The sequence below is a fragment of the Amorphotheca resinae genome (assembly GCF_003019875.1).
Source record: "Amorphotheca resinae ATCC 22711 unplaced genomic scaffold M430scaffold_2, whole genome shotgun sequence".
NCBI lineage: Eukaryota > Fungi > Ascomycota > Leotiomycetes > Helotiales > Amorphothecaceae > Amorphotheca > Amorphotheca resinae.
The window spans coordinates 1,111,871-1,132,960 of NW_020194472.1; the positions used below are offsets into that span (position 1 = coordinate 1,111,871).

The following is a 21,090-nucleotide window of genomic DNA, read 5'->3' on the forward strand; positions in this document are numbered from 1 at the left end:
AAGAGTTTGATTGTGGAGGGCACAGTGCATAATGTCTTGGTACCTATGTACATACCTATCTTATATATATATATATAAACAGCCAATAATCAACATCACGTTGACATGCATATAAAAAAGTCCGATACCATAAAGCGACCTGAAACAGCAGCGCGACCTAAGCTCTAGGCGGCTCTTCGTTTTCAATAGCGAAAACCACCAGCTACTTTGACGGTAAGATGCAATTGGAATGTTCAATATACAGTAGGTGGTTAACTGTTATCTTTCATCAACAGTCTTCACTCTGTTCTGGCCGTCTCGATGTCCCGGATGAGGTCTCCCGTAGCATCGGAAATGTCACCATTCCCGAAGCTGGCAGTCATGTGATATCGAAACTCGCTAGAATTTGACGCCGCTAGCTTCTTCTCAATCGACAACTCGAACATCTCCACTTTCCACCACCACAATCGAATTGTTTTTCCAACTCCCCTCGATCCTCCCTCCTCCAGTCCTTCTCCTCGAGACCGCTTTTACGTTCGGACATCCTGTTCCTTTCTAATATTGTTGTGTTTGGATTTCATCGAGATATTCCTCCCTTCTAGAACTTTCCCGAGACGGCACCCTTCGGTCCCAGAAAAATCGCGTTCGATATCCGGTAACAGGACTCGACGGCTCGACAATCTCCTCTCAAACCATATCCGATTCTGGCAGTATTGAGCACGAGCACGCCACTGCTCTTGTATTATAACTCCGCCTGTGTTGTGTCTCAAATTCACCATTAGCGCCGACCTCCAACTCCCCTCCTAATCCGCGAGGCAGACAGTAAAGTCTTCCTCACTCCGCATCCCTTCTAGCACCATGGCGACCAACGGCACCTTCTCCCAACAGGAGCAGTACAAGAGTGGAAGTGAGCAGTACACAGCAACCTCTGTTCCGGCTGACTCCACTACCGGAAGCACCTCTGGCAATGATCTCTCCAAGGACGAGGTTGGCTGGTACTTTGTCGAGCAGTACTACACCACGTTGAGCAAGTCGCCAGAGAAGCTTCACGTAAGTTTGCTGACCCATATTCAAGACTGTTCCTGACAGTTCCTAGCTGTTCTACGGGAAGCGCTCTCAGTTCGTTTCAGGCCTCGAGGCTGAAGTAGCTCCAGTTTCTGTAGGCCGGAGTGTAAGTCACCAAACCTAGTAACGATTTCCATCTTCTAATTTCCGTAGGCTATTCAAGAACGTATCCGTGAACTCGAATTCCAAGACTGCAAAGTCCGCGTCTCCAACGTCGATTCTCAAGCCTCCTTCGACAACATTGTTATTCAAGTCATTGGTGAAACATCAAACAAATCTGCCGAGCTCAGAAAGTTCGTTCAAACCTTTGTTCTCGCGCAACAACCTACTGGCTACTTCGTCCTGAACGATATCTTCCGATACATCAGTGAAGAAACCGAGGAGGAGCCTGTTGAAGGAGCAGCTCCCGCGGAGGAAACCGCGGCTGGCCCCTTGGTCGACGATGTTGAGATGCCAAAGGCGCAGGCTGCTACTGAGGAACCCGCTGCTCCTTTGGACGCCGGCGAGGTTAACAAAGAATTGGAAGAGACTGCCGAGGCTGCAACAGTTACTGCTGATGTTCCTGCCACCAATGGCACTACTGAGACCACTGCTGAGGCCGAGGAAGCCCCAGCAGCTGCTACCAAGGCTGAAGAGCCAGCTCCTACCCCCGAGGTTGCGGAGAAGGCTGCCGAAGAAGAGGCCAAGAAGCCAGAGACGCCAGCTGAGCCAACTCCAAGCCCATCAGTCACTCGCGAGCCATCCACCAAGCCTACCGCCGCTGCCCAACGTGCCGCCCCACAGAAGCCCTTGACGTGGGCCAGCCGCGCAGCTGCAGCTGCAGGTCCTCCTAAGCCTGCTGTTCCAGTTGTTGCCCCTAAGACTTCTACGCCTCCTGCCCAGACACGCACTGCTCCCCCAGCTGCTCAACCCGCCAAGTCCGCCCAAGCTCAGCCTACCCCAGGTCCCACTCCCGCCGAGAAGGACAAGGAGAACGCCAACCCATCTGGTGGATGGCAAAATGTTGGAAGTGATCATGCCAAGAGACAAAACAGACCTCAATCAATCTCTGGCCCTCCTGAGAAGGAAGGAACCATGGGTTACGTGAGGAATGTTACTGAAAAGGTTCAGACTGAGGAGCTCCGTGCTGCTTTGGCTTCTTTTGGCCAGCTGATCTACTTCGATATCAACCGCGGAAAGGTAAGCAGTCCATCATCTTAACCGTAAATTTGAAGCTAATTATTCCCCTAGAACTGTGCCTTCGTTGAGTACGCTACTCCTGAGGGATACCAAGCCGCTGCTGCTGCGAACCCTCACAAGCTCGGGGGTGAGGATATCTATGTCGAACCCCGTCGCCCCAAGGCTAATGCATATGGCGGAAATGGTTATGCTACACGCGGAGGAGTCAGCGGACGTGGTCGTGGCGGGTTCGAACAAAGTCGAACAGGAAGCCAGGGACGAGGCAATTTTGGACAGAATCGTGGACGTGGGGGTGCTCCTCGAGGAGGTCGTGGCACTAGCCAGGCTGCCAATGCATGAACTCATACCTAGACAACACCTTCGATCGCAAGACGCCGACTTCTGTCCTTCCTTACAGGGCCACGAACACTCGGCGGTGTACCATACTCCGACTACGGCGTCATGAGACCAAGACCTTTGTACTCTATCTGCTCTCGTCATTCTCAGCCGTCTTTTCATTTCTTCTCGCAAAAGTTCAGCACTCTCGGTTATTCGGCAGCAGTTATCATTAAGGTATTCTGCTTTTACGCTCTGCACTGCGTGGGCTGTTTTGCATTTTCACTAAAACGGGACACGGAATGGGCTGCGGATTGAATTTCATTTTGACGAATTTCCCACCAAAAATCTATGATTTTGAGCTTTTTGTTGGCATGGATTGCGTCATACATCGATTTGATTCCCCCTTTTTCCTGATCCGAATTGCATAGCATGTTTCTGGCTTCTTATGGGTGGGTGAGAATGGATAGCGTGGATTGATGGTGGAGGTGAGGTAGTGGGACTGATAGACACGGGATGGTCACCTGTAACTACTCTAAAAAATAATAACGCAAACTTAACATGAAGTCTGTGGGTGTGTCCGGATAGTTGTGATCTGAATTTGGCGCCCAGTGAGTCAAGATAAGTCTGGATGTCTCCCTTCACATCTGACGACTCCCAAACTGCACTCGATGAGTTTGATGCCTGCCGGGATGTCACGAAGGGGTAAAATCAGATCCCATACTCAATTCGCAAGAAAGAGAAGCCAAAGCCCAAGGTAAAAGCCAGAACCATCCTCCAAAACCGAAAAAAAAAATCAAGAACCGATCCCGACAACCAACATAAACCTCTCTCTCTATATACCTACCCTCTTCCAGCATCTTATACTGTCACTTAGCTACCTACTACTGTCGAAGCCAAGAGTTTCATACGGGGATTCTGTTATCTGATCGTGTTCTCTGGTTAGTTGTGGACTTGGGAGCTGGTTAGTCTAGGGTGTGGTTTTTTTTGAGGGTGAGTAGGAAAGGGGAAAGGAATGGGAAATAACGTTGTCAAAGAAAAAAGGCGGGGGGGGGGGGTTGATATCTAGGACACGAGAGTGAAAATGGGAGAGGATTGGTCTTATGAATTTTCCCTATATCAAATGCATCTCACCACAATCTACCTATCTACCTATCTACCTATTTCCCCCTTTTGAACTTCTTCTTCATCCTTTAAGTACTTACATATGTAGTCGAGCCCCATGCACCTCACTCAATCCGCAAAAGCCGAACCCTCGTCTCTTTCTTTCGCTTTCACAAGTTATGATTAACTGAGTACAAGTTTTAAAATATGGAGTCTTCAATGGGTTCTGCGGGGAAAAGACCATGCGTGAATTTTTCCTAAATATTTAGGTAATCTAAAAAATCCATTATCAGAAATACCAACCCAGCATCCATCCCTCATTAGTACAGTGCCATCACCCCTCCCCCCCTATCTCCCTCCATCCCCCCTATCCTCTCCCCTCTCGGAATTAATACTAACTTTCAGACACACAAACAGCGATGAAGGAAGAGGCAAGTAAGTCTACCTAGCGGCGACATTGCGGGCAAGGAAAGTCATGGCGTCTGATAGGCATGGGAGTCGTAGCGTTGCGGTCGAAATAGCGACATGTGGACGGGCTCTCGTTCTCGAGATTGTAACCGCAGGGGATGGCGACCATGTGACCCCCGTTGTTGGGGCAGTTGGGTGGGGTGAAGACGAAGAATTCCCAGTGGCACATTGTGGAAGGGCTGGGCTGGACTGGGTGGGAGGCGTTGGAGTTTGTGGTGTGGGCTTTTTGAAAGGGGGTTGGCTTGATTTGATGGGGGTTTTTTTTGAGAGAGAGGATTGAGTTGGTGGTTTGGAGGTGAGAGGGAAGGGATATGGAGAATGAGGGCCTGCTTTTTATATACCTCGAGATAATTAATGCTCTGAATCATACAAGAGGACATGGAACTATTCACACATGTGGATGACTTCTAGGTTATAGGCAACGCAGAGAAAAGTAAGGCAAGGTATCGGACACTTGTGATTCACCATACCTCTGATATATACCAATGAAGCTCTGAGGCGAACTTCTCTACCACGTAGCACATAGCTGATTGAAGTCCAAGGAGATGCATGTTTCATTACTCGGATCCCTCTCAGTTATCCATCAGCTGAAGGAAGGAGCACGCTGGGAATATGTACAGGAGCTCTGGTACTATTTTCTGTTCAATTGGTGAAATCAAATGATGACAGAATCTGCACGTCCGGAGTACATCGCGTTACACGATCTGAAGGTCCCAGCCCGCACGAGATGCACCTCAGTTTGATGGCATCACGTGGAATCTCATGAACTTGCTGCGAAAGCAATCTAATGGCAGAGAAGATTATAAACACACAGGAATATGCAGCAAATCCCACCGAGAGAAGTCCATGCAGCTGACTCCAGCTTCATGGATTTCAGTCTTGCACCGCCCCTGAACTTCAAGGGCAGGGACATCTTCATCGTGACAATGTGACATACAACAGTACAAAGCAATAATTGGCAATACCTCGCTTGTTACCTGCCTCGCCCCCTGTTCTCTTCTTGAGTCTTTCAGCTTGCTGTGGACTGAAACGCAAAAGGTCTGGACTTGAACCCGAACAAAGACCCTGTCTCTGTGGATTTGAGCTCGACGATTTCAGGTCACTTAAAATGAACATTCTTATCGACATGAAACAATGTAAATCAAGCCAGGAACTAGATGTGATCAGAAATGCCGGACAAATGAGTAGAGATGCTATGTGCAAACGAAGGGCAATGGTCTCTGCACCAATTGCTAAAAAAAGGAACGGAAAATGGCAGCAATATTGAGAAGCATCCGACGCCGACTGACCGTCACCAACGAGATCCGGGAGCTATTCAACGCTCATGATCAGTCCGTTTTGCTGAGCCCAGATATAGAGAACGAAGATGATAGCGGTGAAAAAAGACATCTTCTATCCTTCACCACTATTCTTGGCTCTCCTTCCGGATGACTGAGGCTTCCATGACCCCTGGCTCTGGCGGTTGCCCGGACACTCACTGTCAGTGGACGAAGCTGTCCACTAAAACCTGCACAACAGCTCATCACCCCGCGAACCAGAGTCGCTCGGATGCCAGTGAAGCTTTGCTGCATATTCAAAGCCCTGCTGTGTTGATCGAGAGAGAGGAAGGAGAAAAATCTTTCAATCATCAAAAACCTCATCGATCCATCAACATTCCAGTCGGCAGAGCCTCGTCTCGCAGGGCAAACGATCGGTCAAGACGTTGCTGGGCGAACCCTATCGATAACACAATTGTTTACGTCGATAAGGGGGGGCTGGAAGAGGCTTTTCTCACACCGCATATCCCGACGATATTTCTCAACGATACGTCCCAGAGCAAAGGAGAAGATTGCCCGCATTCCTCGGGATATTTTCATTAATCGATAGCATCGATTGTATCCATTGTATTGACAGAATTGTGTTGCATTCTGAGCTGCCACTCGGCGGCACCGTGCCGTCGCCATGGCCCCCCTCGACGACCTGTCTCCCGCCGGCTCGAGCAGTTATTCGTCAAATACGATGAATGTCGGCGATGGGACCTGGGATGCTACAAGGAATGATTTCCTGTTACCGAATCTCGTGGGGTTGAATTTCGATACGATGCAATACAACGGTAAGTTCTGCGGCCGCATTCCAGTACAAAGAACAGAAGCTGACGAGAGATGTAAACAGGAATGGGAAACCGTTTTGCGAGCCTCGCCCAATACCATACCCTCGTGAAAGGCCACGGCATAGTCGCCGTCATAACCTTCCTATTCATCGTCCCGGCCGCCATCATGACCGCTCGCTTCTATGGACGGAACCCGAAGCAGGCCCTCCGCATGCACATCTACCTACAAGTCATGACCATCCTGCTCTCGACCGTAGCATTCGTGCTGGGTTGGTTTGCCGTGGGTCCCAAACGCTCACTCACGAATCCCCACCATGGCATCGGTGTCGCCATCTACGTCCTAATATGGGTGCAAGCCATTGGGGGGAGATGGGTCTATGGGAGAGAGAAGGGGAGGGTCAGGAGGACCAAGCTTCCTTTGAAATTGGTTCTGCATCAGTGGCTGGGACGAGCAACGGCTATTTTGGCAATCGTGCAAGTCCCGCTTGGGTTGACCCTTTACGGGAGTCCGAAGTTTACCTTCGTCCTATATACGCTTTGGATGACATTCCTCTTGGTCCTGTATTTTATCCTCAGTTACAGGTCTATGGGGTCTGTTGCTGGATTGGTCAGGAGAAGTAGCCATGGTGGAACCGTGATTGAAGAGAAGAGGAGAAGCAGCTTTGGTTGGCTTGGGCCGTTGGCTGCGGGTGCCGGGGCCGCCGCATTGTTGAGCAGGAATCGGAACAAGAGCAGAAGTCGAAGTAGGACGAGGAGAGAGGAAGTTATACCTTCCAGGCGTGGCTCAAGACGAGACAGTGAGAGTTATATCGAGGACGAGAAATACGAGTCACGAAAGAACGAAGGCGGCGGAATGTTGAATACGGTCCTGAAAGGGGCAGCAATCCTGGGAGCTGGTGCGCTGGCAAAGAGCTGGTATGATAGACGCAAGGAAAAGAAGCAGCAGGATGAGTATTCATCAGTGGCTCCGGACACACCTTCTCGAAGACACAGACGACGTAACGACTCAATCAGTGAGGACAGCGTCGACATTTCACGTGTGGAAAGCCGTCGAGCAGGAGGTCCTCCTCCCTCAACACCAGGCCCTGGCGATACCACAACGATCATGTCATCAGCTGCTGGACCACGACCGGTGACTCCTCGTCCAGTCCGCCCCGGAAGAGCACAATCCTTTGACTCGGGAAGCTATTCCTACACCGATAGCCTGTCACCCTCTCGAAGACAACCATCGCCTTCTCATGCGGCTCGCAACGGTATCCTCGCAGGACTAGGCATGGGCTGGTTGGCCAAGAGGCTGAAGGACCGCCAAGACAGAAGGGAACAAGAGAGGCTCGACAGACTAGCCGAAGAAGAGCGTATGTCCCGACTTGGTCGGTCTCCATCAGGCCCTCGCTATACCGGCGACGGCATGCCTCCTCCACGCCGCCAACGTGTCTCACGCACACACGAGCCGTCAGATCTCTCGTCCATGCTCGACGACCCGCATTATATCCGTCCTGGGGGCATTCCCCCTATCCCTCCTGCTCTCGCCGCTGGAGCTGGAGCAGCTGGAGCGGCATACGGTGCGCAACCAAGAGGTGCTCATGATCTCACCAATCCTATGCCTCCGCCGCCACCTGGGCCACCACCCGGAACGATGGCTGGCGGTCCAGTTAGTATGCCGCCCGCCCCTCCCGATCCTGTAGGGATACTCCACCAGGACAGTGTAGTCGATTCATATATTTCTGCCGGTGATGGCCCCCAGCGTCAGAATTCCTCACGACGTCAGCAAGAAAGCGAAGCTGCAGCTGCCGCAGCAGCAGCTGGCGCTGCGGAACTCGCTGCCCAAGAGGAAGCCCGCCGTCAACGCTCCCGTTCCAGATCACGGAGCCGAGTATCACAGGAGCCCGGCCAGCCCGTGAGCCTGAAAGTCAAGCTGCACGGGGATCAAGACCAGAACATCACGCTACGACGGCTGACAGAGGAGGAAGCGGCCGCGGAGCGAGAAGCGCGGAGGGCGCAACGGAGACGGAGGAACGATTCGCTCAGCAGCCTGAGCGGTTCCGAAATCCCATCCAGCCGCCGACGATACAGGAGAGATAGACGGGACCGGGACGCAGCGTCGGAGGCGGGTACCGCACCCCCACCACCCGCCATGGAGCCGCTCAGCCCTCCCAACCCCGCGTTCGCCGGGGGCAAGAGACCGAAAGACAGCGCGTACTACAGCGGCCGTCCTGAAGGCTCGGGTGTCGGAGGGGTGCCGCCCAGCGGTCTGGGTAGCCCAGACAGCCACGGTACTATGTCCGCAATGAGCATGGGCAGTGGTAGCGTTGACCCGGCGGAGCGGCGAAGAAGGCGGCGGCTGGAGCGAAACCAGCGACCGAGCGGGACGGTGGAGTTCACTTGATCTCTCAGGTCTTTTTGAGAATGTTTTGGCATCTTGCAGCGGGCGTTCTGTTTGGGTTGGGTCAGGTTGTAAAATCAACCCCCTCGGCAGGGGGGATTATGTGGCGAGTTACGTACTCTATGTGTATGTATGAATGATCTTGTGGTAGGCATGATGATGTTCTGGATAATGATGCGTACATACATATGAATTTATGATTTCATTGCTGCCTGTATATCTGTGATTTATACAAGGGAGGTTTATATGCTACCCCTTTTTGCAAATCTATGGTTGTGGAAAGATGACACATGTAGGTGTGAGGTTGTACCTACCTAGGTGCGATCAAAAACTTATCCTTTTGCTTGATATTTTGTTCAAGCTTCTTCCCTTGCCAGAAATTCTATGATTTGACTTTGTTAACCAAAGTCAAAAAAAAGAAAAAAGTATCCTCAAATGTAGAGACACTTTCCCCCTCGAACCAAAAAGAGGAATCATGTAAAAAAGAAAAAGAAAAATTTCCCAAAAAAAGATATTCCGATGTCCCTCAGGCGCGAGTCGAACGCGCGACTATCTCATCTGTTAGCAGATGTCTGAGAGCAATTGTAGTGGGAGTGTAAACATACCATTCCGGTGAGACTGTGAACCATTACAGCCGGACGCCATAAACCAACTAGACGACCGAGGGTTTGGATGTTTGTTTGATTTGTTGTTTGTCCATTCCGCTATTGCAATTGATTAAGGTAGTCATGGTGGGGCGGGGCGGAGTGGGGTGGGAGAGAATATTGGCGAGCGGGGTCTTTTTCTTGCGAGGCGCGTTTTCTGATAGAAGCGGTGGTCGCGTAAACACGACGTACGGGACGAGACAAGGGATTATTTCTGACTTGCTCTACACCAAACACTACAACACCACACGACTCGACTCGACGTAATATCGCGAAGGGGACATTGGAAATTCCACGGTCGAAAAATGTCGCCATCGCCCTCCCCTCCTCCTCCTCCGCCCACCGCAGCAACCCCAGGTCCCCGCGCCGCAGCATTCATCCAACTATACCACTCTGCGCTCTCGAACACGCTGCGCAGTATCAGCTACGAGACATTCAGCGCCTGTTTCCCATCGATCGCGGCGCGCGCCGGCCCGGCGCTCTCACACATGCACTCGGCGTTCGTGGCGCGGCTGTCGTCGTTCGCGATCGAGGAGTTTGAGGCCATTCTCCGCGAGCGGGATGTGGTGCGCGGCTTGAACCGTCTGGAGGATGTGATTGGGGAGGCGAGGAGAAGGAAGAGGGATGCGGAGGAGAAAGGGGAGGGGAGAGGGGGAGAGGAGGAGATTCCGCCGCATATGCTGCCGGCGGAGAGAGTTAGAGATGCGCATTTGAAACAGGTGTTGGCGGCGCAGCAGGGACAGCTGAATGCGAAGTTGCAGAATGCGCAGATTCTGAATGAGGGCTTGGTGGAGAAGTTGAAGGAGCAGAGGAAGGAGATTGAGGGGTTGGTGGGGCTGCTGGAGGGAGTAGTTAGGGATTTGGAGGAGGGTGGAGGGTTGTTGGCTGCTGAGGGGGAGGGGTTGGCGGCTGGGGCGAGGGAGGCGGAGGAGGAATTGAGAGATGGGTAGGGTGGAGGATGATGAGAGTGTTTTTCTGATTTGATGGGAGAGGATAATCAAGGGTTTGGGTGTTTGGAGTTTTCTGGATGGGCATACGTTTACGACTTTACGGGAGGGATGCATGGGTTAAGGAAGACCTATGCATGGCGTTGGGGTCGGTACAGCTACAGATCTGTACAACAGTGGTCTCTAACTCCTAATATTCAACATTACAATGTCTGTCTTACGGGAACCTCCCAGCTGTCTCTCTTCCTACGATCGAACCGCATCCCCATGAAAGCCAAGTCTAAAGACCACGTCCCCCTCCCTACCAATATCCTCATACTCCGGCGGTTGACACCTCATCAAAACCCCCGTTTCCCAATTCGCAATCCACTGCTTTCCCTCCACAATCACCAAGTTCGATTTCCTTGGACTCCTCAACAACAGGGTCGCCATACAGCGCCTCGCATACATCATATCTTTCATCGCCGACCATTCATGTTCGGGCCTCCACTTACCAGTCTCCGGGGAAATAGAAGGATTTGATGGGTCATCTGTAGAAATCATGGAAGCGGTACGGATTGAGATGGTATTTGAAGAGCCGAATGCGGCATCCGATTCTTCAGAGATGGATCGGTCTGCCCAATAAAGATCCCGCTCCCACACAACCTGAAACTGCTCTCTCACCAAGGCCGGGCTCTCCCTACGCAAGAGGCCCTCGCTCGTGTACCGGCGTCGTCTGCGGGGGCGCGGGATCGAGGGGTCACGGGGAATTTCACGGTCGTCGATTGGGAGCGCGAGATTGATAGCCATGAAGAGAGATTCGAGCCATTGGAAGAAAGTCTCGAGACGGTAGCACGAGAGTAGGAACTGGTCCGTCTCAGCCCGCACGCGGATCACGTATTTCTTCCTATGGTCACCCATCAGCACATCCCATGGGAATGAGAATGGAGAGCCGAACTTCACATAATCAGCAGCAATGCCGACATCTGCATGCTGTAGATTATAATCCCGTAGGAAACGTCCTCTTTGCACCCCCACGGGAACATCTATATCCTTGCCAGCGCGTTCCCGACTACGGCGGAAAGGACTAGCACGTTTGCATTCATAGAATGCTAGAGCGGTTCCTTGGAGCTTGACGAAGACCCGGCGCCAATGCCGATTCTGCGCGCGATGGATTGCGCCCTGAAATTCTAGCTTCCTCATGAAGACATTCTCGAGGGATATTGCGCATGAATATGAAGGGAGTGTTTCTCGGCCTTCGTCTTCGCGGGGTTGAATCTTGAACTTCCAAGGCCGAAGCGAAGATTTGATGAGAGTGTCGTACTCGGGCGGTGCTTCCGCTCGTAAGCTGCTGGAATCATTATCCATAGATTCTTGATTCCTCCAACTTGGTGGAGTTGTGGAGGGTTGAGGGGCAAGATCACTGCCTCCATTGTACTCAAAATGAAGCATATCCAACGTTGCTTTCAAGCGAGCCAGGAAATCGTGCGAGCAATGTCATTAGCATAACCCTTGTGCCATCATTATCAACATATCACACATGCGCTCAATCTAAGTAACCTGTATCAAAAGTCTTGGGGGCGTAAGTGGGGGGGGGGGGGGCGGAATAGGACAGTAACAGAGATGATATGACTGTCAATAGTCTCAACCCCCATGGGGAATCTGGGGTACTGCTTCCTCCCCGCAGAAACAAAAAAAGGCATCGGGGAGGAAATATGGAGGGCTCCGAGCCTTTGTTTACAGTGCTCACCAGACGTTGCAGGGCATGCATTGTGACTTGGCACCGAGACATGCAGAGGAGTTGCTGCATGAAGCTGAATTCGGCCTGAATATTGTATGGTGCTCAGGCTGAACAGAAAGACGGACATGTCATATGATCCGAGGATTCAAGGCCGCGATGTTGCAGAAGCAGATCACTCATTTTGTGTAGGGACCGACGAGAAAGCTGCTGTCGAGAGAAAGCCCTCTCAATTGCTTGTCGATACTTGGTGGTTTCATCTAGAGGTGCTCGTAATAGAGGCTTGCTGCGGATGGATTCCTGCACAAATGCCATTATGATTCTCACGTCCAAGTTGACAATAACTTCCTGGATGACCCAAACCCTTGACCACCACGGTTGGCTGAGAAGTTATTAAAGCCTTGGAATAGTTGGAGCCGACGATCTTGAGCTTCTTTTTCCCCGCTATCTCATATATCGCTGTCAACCACGATAGGCTTTTCCGGGGAATCATCCTTGATAGTCCTCGCAGTCTGCGTCAAATGCTTCAGGTCTTCCTTGTCATCTCTGGAATGGCCCGCAACCCAAGATGTAGGTGAGTCTTTGCCAACCGAGCAATTAGTAATAAAGCGTGCATTTCGCATACACTAGCAGTATATTAGAAGACTCCCACCTACTTTGGCTTTCTTTCTTCTTTAACTATCTTATCCTACTCAATACTCTTACTACCTTGAATAGTCATCCTCGTAGTGTCTTTGTTCGTATACCTATCTGTGTTCCCTTAGAAACATTAACCCATGTAAATCTCGTGGAATTTCTAATAAAGAATTTCGTCCGAACTATATCTACAAACGAAAGAATATAAGTTCGCAACAACCAAGGGGTTCGTTGTGATAAATCACTTTTGTCGCAAAAGTCTCTTTATTCTGCCACAACAACCCAGACATTCGCAACGATAAATAATCTCGCTACAAAAGAACCTTTAGTCGTTTTGTTCAGGAAGTAACACAAAAAGACTTATCGAGGAAAGGAATACTCCAGGCTCCACCTCGAGCACCTCTTCATCATGTCTGAAATTTAAAAGATTTAGGACTAGGCTCACTGTCAAGTTTTTTTATATGCTTGGTACATCGCTTAGAATTATCAAACAAGGAACAAGCGAGAACCGACTTGTATGTGAATGGCTATAAGTTATTTTTAAAAGTCTTGCACGCTGTGTCTAGAGACTTTCTGTTAGTCTAGGATAGAGTTATTAATGCTCTTGTATTGGCTTTCTACTAATTTTGTGCTTTCTGAATTTTAGGTTAGTAAAGAAGAATACTTGTTATGCATTGTAGAGAAAAAGGGGGGATAAAGGGAAGAAGGGTTATTCATGAATCATGCTTCCTACATATGGAGTGATACTTTTAAGAAAGCAGTAGTTATTTAGGCTGTAGATACAGTGCTCTATCTAGTAGGGGTTGAAATATAGTTCAAAAGAGCAAAGAGATGAGATTCAACTGCGTCACTGTCTCAGCCTGTGAGATTTAAAAATCAAAGGTTTTGATAAACTTTATAACTAGATTCTGGAAATTCTGTTTAAGCAGCGCTAGGAAGGGCCAGAGAACCCCAAAAGGTATTATAGAAGCAGCTAAAGGAGTCTATATTTCCAAAGCGTGAGGTGTCCTCTGTCATTGTTTTCTATTTTACGTCAAACCAACAAAGATTTACTTTTAGAATTATTAGGTCTTGATTTTTGTGCCTTAAGACAAGAGCTATGCTTAGCAGACCATGTGAAGTAGAGACCATTCGCCGGTATTGTGCAACTCAGGTCACATATACAGTCACAAAGGGAAAACATTCTCAGAAACTACAAGAAAAGGAAACGCCATGATTCAGAATTCTGAATGCGAATAAGAACCTCTTCCTACGCCCAGCAGTTAGGCTCGTAAATGAATTAAACCCCACCTATTGAAGAAGTTGATTATCCAGCTCGCTTTCAAAGAAGGAGTAGATCGTCAGATTGTTCAGTATGTCGAGTCTTTAGTGCCGGGCCGGCTTAGAGTTTGGCCAATGCTGTCTGTCTCTGTTAACAAGTCGCTGCTGAAGTCAGCTTGGCTAGGTCTAGCTACAGGTCTAGCAGGAAAAGCTCCACTCATTTGCGTGAGCTCAATGCCACTGCCTTGGTTGTGCCCTCTGAGTTTCCTCCAGAAGTGCTTACAGGCAGGTAAGCTAGTGGTAGTGTAGATCACAGCGTTCCAGAAGCCCTGTAGCGGAAGAACAAAAGCAGAGGCAAATTCGAGAGTGAGAGATACTTTGCCAGGGTGCACGACAGAGTATACGCGATTGGCCGACGATGGGATCCAGGTAACCATCATTGCAATGAAGAACAGAACTGCAACCTTGCTGTATGCCCAAGCTGCACTGTCTGTGGGGTTTGTAGGACGACTGGGACATGTAGTTACACGCCGAGAATTGGACATCTTCACTGAACATATAGCGGTTGGTGAAGTCATACCATGGCTACTAGGAAGTGGAGTCTTGGCATTTGAAGGGCGGCCTTTGTTCTGAATAATTGAGTGTGGGCCAGTAATCGACACTGTGTATCCGGCCAGAGAGGTTGGAGCATTTCTCGAGAATGGACAACTTCTCAATACCTGGTCAAAGGCATTGATATTGGCTATTGAATTTCTAGCCGCTGGTTCAGATGTGACAGAAACCTCGGTTGTCTTAGTTGAACGAGTCGGATTTCTCGAGAGGACTGCATTCGGAACGGGACTTGTGAAGCTTCGAAGCTGCTTTCTCTTGATGTATATCATCCTTCCAGTACGGGTATAGATTATGGTAGTGAAAAAGATGCACACCCTATGTAAGATCAGTAATAGACCCATTGCCAACATGGATGAACATACCAAACCGGACCATAGAAAGTTGCAATTCTCATAACATCCCAGCCATTAGAGATCCAGCACCAAATGGTAGCATTGCCATACATAGGTCCGCTCTTTTGCGTGTCGATGAATAAGTAGGTGACAGCAGGGATAAATGGAAGACCATAGCATGCCAAGATGTAGTACTTCTCGAGATTGCGAATATTAGCTGCATCATACTTCCAGTAGAACGTAAGGTAGACATTTAAAGCCATTGCCAGAGTCCAGTAAGCGTCAGCAGGCATAAACCTACATGCCAAGTTAACAATTGAGATAGTAACAATGGTGTTGACGTACATCTGGATCAAGAAGCCTTGAAGCTGGCACCAGCCGCTTTTAGTATTGGACAGAGTCGATCTTGACATCAGAGTTGCAACATTGGTAAAGACGTTTCCCATCGAGGCCCAGAAGACCATCCGATTGATTGGCTTGTGGAAGGCTTTAGAGAAAGAGAAGGTGATGGCAATGAAGGCACATCCGATCAGAGATAGTGCTGAACAGATTCTCTCAGTGACAGAGAAGCTCGTGAGCCAGCCATTGCTGAGCTCGTCGGGCACCATCCTCCAATGACTTGTTGGTGCAGAACTAAAAGAGGTTTCTCCAGCTCTTCGATCTAGGATCCTTGATCAAACGTAGATGATGACTGTAGACAAAAAGAGTTCAAGATCGCTCCTGGAACAGGAGTGTGGGTAGATCACGAAGATGCTGTCATTGTAGAGAAGTGAGGAGGAGTAGAGGTTCAAAGAGCGCGTAGAAGTTGTTGTTGTGGTGCGTGTGAAGTGAATTTGAGAAGTCTGAAATTCGTCTTTTGATATACGAGCGCGTGGTACTATGCAGCTCCGGATACTAACAGGAGAACAAGACGAAAACAACACAACCTTCAAGGACATTGGATCAACTCCACATCTTACTACTCCTTCTTCAACTAACAAGGCAACGAACAGGTTTAGGAAATTAGGAGGCACGATGGGTTCAAGATATTGAGGCTCAAAACAGGCTCCATGGTAAAGGCAAAGACCGCACGTCTTAATATGTGGGTTATACATGGCGAAGAAGTGTCGTGTCGGATTCCTATTCAGTCCAGGAGCTACCTGTAGCTAATGATCTCTCACTCCTCTTCCCGTTTCTGGGGATTGTAGGGGAGACCCCAATCAAGATCCAAAATGCAAGGCTCACTATAACGACAGAAGCCATGGCTCAAAATAAGCAACATGCTGCGGCATCTTCAAGACTACTAGTCGTTCTGGATATCTGGATCCATCCTCGCCGCCCAGCATAGCGATATATAACAAATGAATAGGGCTGATAATGGGGAAACCGGGCAGCAGGGTTGGGAAGCTGGGGGAAATTGCATCGCTCATTGCAAGCTCGTAAACATCAACGCTATTCCTCCGTTTAGTCGACGAGGACCGTCCCGCCCCTCTACGACGGAGAACAGAAGAAGACAAGTTAGACAACGGCTACTTCAGGTAGAATGATTCTTGTGTCTGAGCCTCCTTCCAAGGTCGGGCAATATCCAAAGGTTTCAACTGGGTGAAGCAAACGATTGGCAGGATTACAGCATAAACATGCTGCCTGCTCAGGCTGCTCCACAGTAAGAAACACAGAGGACAGTTAGTGACTCGGTGTCGGTTCTGTGTATCTCCAACTGGTGAATCTTCAGCCTGTGCACTTGGCTGGCTGTGATAGTGTTGGAGCAATACGGCGACAACTCTCGGGGTGATTCCACGGCTCCACCATCAATGCTCGCTATTACCGTCATTGTAGGTAAGGCCTCTTGTCCGGGGTTCATGGCAATGCAGTCCAGGAGAAAATAGAGCACTAACATTGGGGAGTAGGGATACCAGGTTTATTAGTAGTCGCGTTGGTGCCGACATACCTGCAAGGCGTTTAGAACAATTGATGTTAACAATACACGGCAGGACCGAATGAGCCCGAGTTGTGATATCGGACGGATGAAAGTTGACCTGACATCCATACTGGGGTAGTCTGGCAGACGCTTATATTTTGGCTCTAACTCGGCCCCACGAGCTAGAATGATTACGATTCGCCAGGGCTATAACATCCCTGGAGCTTGAAAAACACCATGAGAAATTCAAAGCCTTTCATTGTCTACTCGAGATATATTTCCAGAAGACGCATTGCAAACTTGCAGAATCCTGTCGGATTATCTGTCAAAGATTAGGAGGCAATTAAAGCAGTCTTGGGCCCGTGGCTTTGTCCAAAATACCCACCCACATGTGCCGGACTCGAATGCTCGTCGAATAGCTTACTGATATCCTGTCCCTAAGCCGGCCGGCCGGTTGTCAGCATCACGTTCTGGGTTGCTGCACATAAAAAGTGGTTTATTGGATTCGGACCTTTTTGAGGCTCAGGAGGCATTGCCAAGTATACTGCTCTTGATAATTGACACAGATCGTCTGTTTGACGTCGCAGCATCTTCATCGAGTCAAGACTCCCAAACAGAATTGGATTTGCAGTCAGCGGAGAGACACGGATCAAGTTATAGAAGCTTAGGCTCTGCCCACGGCACGCGCTTTCCCGCACCGAGACAGACCATTTTCTACCGTCATCAAATCATCTCAACACTGCTAGACTGCCCCCGTTGCGTAAGATTACTACCGCTTTAATCATTTAGCTATTTTGTTGTTCAGGATGCCTGCTCCCGTCAGTATCACTCCAGCCAAGTTCACCAACATTGCGGAGAGAACCCCAAGAATAATTAACGAACGAAATGGCAAATGCATCGGCACTTCCGAGTTCCAGAAATTCTGTTGGAACGGTTCCTTGAACTCAGGATCCGGCGTCCAAAGGCCTCAAGTTCTCAACTCCAGCTTTTCCCTGGAGTCGCCAACCGAATCTGTCATCAATCAAGGTTCTGAGAGCATGGGAATGAACTGGCATATGGAAGAGGTACGGACTCACTGATGGAGGAAATGAGACCACCTAACCACCGACTTGGTACGCGGCCCATGATTTGTGAAGAAACAGACTTTAAGTAGGTCTCCAACCTCTCCCCCTATCCGCTCATTATCCGCTTTCTATCAACTCCCTAAACGGTTGCAATTCGAATAGAAGTCGGGTTGCACTGACAGCCACTACTCTTGTCGTCACTACAGGTATCAAATGGCACTTTAGACAACTCAGTGTCCCAGAGTAGCCTGTATGTTTCACAGGCTTACTCCAAGTATGAAACCCCACACTTTTTACGATGTTTGGACCCAGTTATAATACTCGAAGCCGAGTAGAAGTTTTGGTTGACAGTTTTTCTGCTCTATTGAGGATATCTCAGACTCTCAGAGCGAGTTGCAACTTGTCAAATGGACTGACGCCTAAAAACAGGAATGTAAGTCTTTAAATGAGTGCTAGGGGATGGGGTAGCCCCCCCAAACTCTTCCTGTGTACAGTGTATGCTGCTAGCACCTTTGGACCTACTTCCAATCTGCAATATAGTTTCTCTTAGTTATACTTTCTGTTCGTCACGACTTAAAGAAAAGCTTCAGAGGAACGCGTCTAAGCTAGATAACATTGATCGGCTCCAGGGTAAGGTAAGGTAGGTAACCATATTTTGTTACTTCCTTTAAAGTTTAATTCATTCGTTGTTAGACACCCCACTGCTGTCATTCCTCTTTTTATTGTTGTTCGAATTTCAAGGCAGTGAATCTTCAAGTCCGTTCGATTCCAAACTACAGTGTAGAAATACAATGAATCCTAGCCTCTCTCCATATTACCATGCTTCCGTAACCCTGGGTCCGTGTATCCCTCTAGAGCTTTCAAAGCCCAAGATAAAACGCGAGAGCATCGCAGGCACGTGCTCATCAAGAAGTGATCAGCAAGAACTAATTTACATATGTTTATATTCATACAGGTCGACACTGATTAGAGAATCTAGATCAGTGGACTCGGGTTACTTCTGAGGACTTGTTGCTGAATTCGTTAGATAAAGTAGGGAGGAAAAATAGGGGAGACAAACGGAAATGAGATCTTGTACTAGGGGCCTTTCACATCTTTCAACACAAAAGAGTTGCCAGATATCGTTTGAGTATGGAGTCGGCTCTGTGCTGGGATCTGAAAAGTTCGTCTACGAGATTCAGTGGTAAGCCAGTGAAACGAAACGAGGAGGTTAGTTGAATGTAGTTGAAGCGAATTTTCGCCGTCATTACCACTCAGATCGCGGCAAATGAAATTCTGTCACTATTGAAAACCTTACCCCCAAACTAAAGATTCCTCTGGATTAAACCCATGAGTTGCAATATCGATCACATTAGGAGGAAAGAGGAACTGGCAAGCTAGCTTAGGCCGCTTGGATGAGGATTTGCAGGACAGAAGCAAGATTATATTCGTCTGACCTTCGTGTAGAGAGCGCGATCAGTAGTTGTTGTCAATCACATTTCTATTGCCATTCTCCATTTTTGTTATCAATATAACCAATACCTGGCGGGAGGAGCGGGGCAGAAAAGGAGACGGGGTAGGCGTGGGGTCCCGGGGAGGGGACAGGTCCTTAGCGCGACGAGCATACATCCCTTTCTTCTTCTTCTTCTTCTCCTACTCAGGAAGAGTGGCGGCCTACAAGGTACGTAAAGTAACTAACTACAGGAGTAGGCCGCTTAGAAAGCTTTGACTACCGGAAGATGCTCCCAGACCCTGATAATGCCATTTAGTCGGAAGTACAGACAAAATATCGGAAAGGAAACGCTGCTCGTTTCCACCAAAACCTCGATGGCAACTTGGACCCGCATCATACGGGTCCTGATCGAAGGCTGCTAGAGGGACAGGAGTTCTGTGGTCATTACAATCGGCTATTGGGATGGAGAATTGCTAGCACTGTTTCATGATACGTGGACGAAGTGGTTGATCAGAGTGAGACTGAGAGCGTCCTGCAGAAATCCTTGATTCCTTGAGAACTCAAGGCACATGTCCTGCGGTGCCATGTATCGTAATTGACTTCCAAGATAGCCCACAGCTCTGCCCCGTAACTTAACACGTGAGACCCTCCTCGAGGTTGGAAGAGTGGGATGTAGCGGGGCGGGGCGACCCGACTAATTGAGATATCATCGAAAGTGGAATCATGAAACGGAACAAGAAAATCAAGACTGAACAATAACAATTACCTAGAATATAGGCAAAATGGCGCCTACTCTCTTCCCCGGCGTGGCAATGGTGACGGGCGCAGCAGGAACAGGTGCGAATTTCCTTATCAAGGACTCCGTAGAACACTGTGAAATAACAATCAAACAGGTATCGGAGCCTCAGTCGCGAAAGCGTTCGCTGCGGCCGGGTGTGAAAGGATTGCGATTACAGATCTGAATGAAAAGCTCCTGGCGGATACCTTGAGCCATATCTCCGAAGCCTACCCACAAGTGCAGATCTATTCCGCGGCAGGCGACATCTCAGACGAGAAGTTCGTGGACTCGTTTGTAAAAGAAACTGTACGAAAGTTTGGACGATTGGACTACTGTGTGAATTGCGCTGGAATCCTAGGGAACAATGCTGCGTCCCATGAGACGACCACGGAGGAATTCGATAGGATCAACGGGGTGAACTATCGGGGTTGCTGGTTCAGTTCACGTGCACAGATTAGGGCTATGTTGGCCCAGGAACCATTGGATCATCTGAATGCAGAGGAGGATGGAAGAGGACGACAGAGGGGTGCTATTGTGAATATTGCCAGCCAGCTGGGAATTGTAGGAAGGCCGTGTGCTCGTAAGTGATCATCTCTCCCCTTCTCCTTGCCTCTCATAGTTGCTTCTTTTGCAGAGTCATCCTCGAATGAGCAGCTTACGAGGTAACAGCGGCATACTCGGCATCCAAAGCAGCTGTAATGGCAATGACTCGAGCCGACGCCATTGATTATTCATCAAAAGGCATTCGAGTAAACTGTATCTGTCCCGGGATAATCGAGACGCCAATGACGACTGCTGATAAGGATTGGGCTTCGTTGATAAAGCCGGCGGTGGATATTGCGCCGATGAAGAGAATGGGCAAGCCAAGTGAGATAGCGGATTGTGCGTTGTTTTTGGCGAGTGCGAAGGCGAGCTTCGTGCAAGGTCATGCGATGGTTGTAGATGGTGGTTATATAATTGAATAGATGAGATTGTTGAAGGATGTTTTGCTTGAATAGAGGAAGTGGAAGTGGTGGATAGGAAGTGGTAGATAGGAGTTTGCAAGTAAACTGGGTGAGAAGAATTTCCTGAGTTTGTCTTGTATTTTATCCAGGCTTCAAGAATCAAGACGAAAATGAATCCCCAATATTTCGGTTTCCTATGAATCTAAAAATAGTTATCAATTCATTTGACCTCACGGCAATGGCCC

General features: G+C 49.1%; 7 protein-coding genes across 7 annotated transcripts; 4 read left to right on the plus strand and 3 right to left on the minus strand.

Annotated features, from left to right (window-relative positions):
- The first annotated feature begins 368 nt into the window (after positions 1-368).
- Positions 369-3,017, plus strand: M430DRAFT_133743 (hypothetical protein). The gene is made up of 4 exons (XM_024862313.1): positions 369-1,029; positions 1,076-1,150; positions 1,198-2,223; positions 2,275-3,017. The coding sequence occupies exons 1-4, from the start codon at positions 838-840 to the stop codon at positions 2,560-2,562; spliced, it is 1,581 nt and encodes a 526-aa protein (XP_024723959.1). The 5' UTR covers positions 369-837; the 3' UTR covers positions 2,563-3,017.
- Positions 3,018-3,925: 908 nt separating this feature from the next.
- Positions 3,926-4,820, minus strand: M430DRAFT_201315 (hypothetical protein). The gene is made up of 2 exons (XM_024864227.1): positions 4,581-4,820; positions 3,926-4,436 (listed from the first exon to the last, which is right to left on the minus strand). The coding sequence occupies exons 1-2, from the start codon at positions 4,666-4,668 to the stop codon at positions 4,084-4,086; spliced, it is 441 nt and encodes a 146-aa protein (XP_024723960.1). The 5' UTR covers positions 4,669-4,820; the 3' UTR covers positions 3,926-4,083.
- A 1,231-nt stretch (positions 4,821-6,051) lies between these two features.
- M430DRAFT_25171 (hypothetical protein) lies at positions 6,052-8,585 on the plus strand (the record flags this gene model as incomplete). Its single annotated transcript, XM_024865197.1, has 2 exons — positions 6,052-6,202; positions 6,262-8,585. 2 exons carry the CDS (start codon positions 6,052-6,054, stop codon positions 8,583-8,585), a joined length of 2,475 nt encoding a protein of 824 aa, XP_024723961.1.
- A 955-nt stretch (positions 8,586-9,540) lies between these two features.
- M430DRAFT_77045 (hypothetical protein) lies at positions 9,541-10,092 on the plus strand (the record flags this gene model as incomplete). The annotated part of the gene is made up of 1 exon (XM_024869570.1): positions 9,541-10,092. A coding segment is annotated over one exon (552 nt), but the record flags the coding sequence as incomplete, so codon positions are not given.
- Positions 10,093-10,479: 387 nt separating this feature from the next.
- On the minus strand, positions 10,480-11,403 carry M430DRAFT_88611 (hypothetical protein; the record flags this gene model as incomplete). Its single annotated transcript, XM_024869649.1, has 2 exons — positions 10,480-11,059; positions 11,111-11,403. Coding segments are annotated over 2 exons (873 nt in total), but the record flags the coding sequence as incomplete, so codon positions are not given.
- A 2,472-nt stretch (positions 11,404-13,875) lies between these two features.
- Positions 13,876-15,338, minus strand: M430DRAFT_96399 (hypothetical protein; the record flags this gene model as incomplete). The annotated part of the gene is made up of 3 exons (XM_024869960.1): positions 13,876-14,713; positions 14,761-15,027; positions 15,076-15,338. 3 exons carry the CDS (start codon positions 15,336-15,338, stop codon positions 13,876-13,878), a joined length of 1,368 nt encoding a protein of 455 aa, XP_024723964.1.
- Positions 15,339-19,920: 4,582 nt separating this feature from the next.
- Positions 19,921-21,025, plus strand: M430DRAFT_115006 (hypothetical protein). The gene is made up of 3 exons (XM_024861577.1): positions 19,921-19,960; positions 20,017-20,481; positions 20,571-21,025. Exons 1-3 carry the CDS (start codon positions 19,936-19,938, stop codon positions 20,864-20,866), a joined length of 786 nt encoding a protein of 261 aa, XP_024723965.1. The 5' UTR covers positions 19,921-19,935; the 3' UTR covers positions 20,867-21,025.
- Positions 21,026-21,090: the final 65 nt, after the last annotated feature.

Coding starts and splice junctions, on each gene's coding strand:
- M430DRAFT_133743 (XM_024862313.1), top strand. CDS start 838: ATGGCGACCAACGGCACCTTCTCCCAACAGGAGCAGTACAAGAGTGGA. Junction 1,030..1,075: donor AGTCGCCAGAGAAGCTTCAC/GTAAGTTTGCTG, acceptor GACAGTTCCTAG/CTGTTCTACGGGAAGCGCTC. Junction 2,224..2,274: donor TCGATATCAACCGCGGAAAG/GTAAGCAGTCCA, acceptor TTATTCCCCTAG/AACTGTGCCTTCGTTGAGTA.
- M430DRAFT_201315 (XM_024864227.1), bottom strand. CDS start 4,668: ATGAAACATGCATCTCCTTGGACTTCAATCAGCTATGTGCTACGTGGT. Junction 4,437..4,580: donor TTCATTGGTATATATCAGAG/GTATGGTGAATC, acceptor TATAAAAAGCAG/GCCCTCATTCTCCATATCCC.
- M430DRAFT_115006 (XM_024861577.1), top strand. CDS start 19,936: ATGGTGACGGGCGCAGCAGGAACAG. Junction 19,961..20,016: donor GACGGGCGCAGCAGGAACAG/GTGCGAATTTCC, acceptor ACAATCAAACAG/GTATCGGAGCCTCAGTCGCG. Junction 20,482..20,570: donor TGTAGGAAGGCCGTGTGCTC/GTAAGTGATCAT, acceptor ACGAGGTAACAG/CGGCATACTCGGCATCCAAA.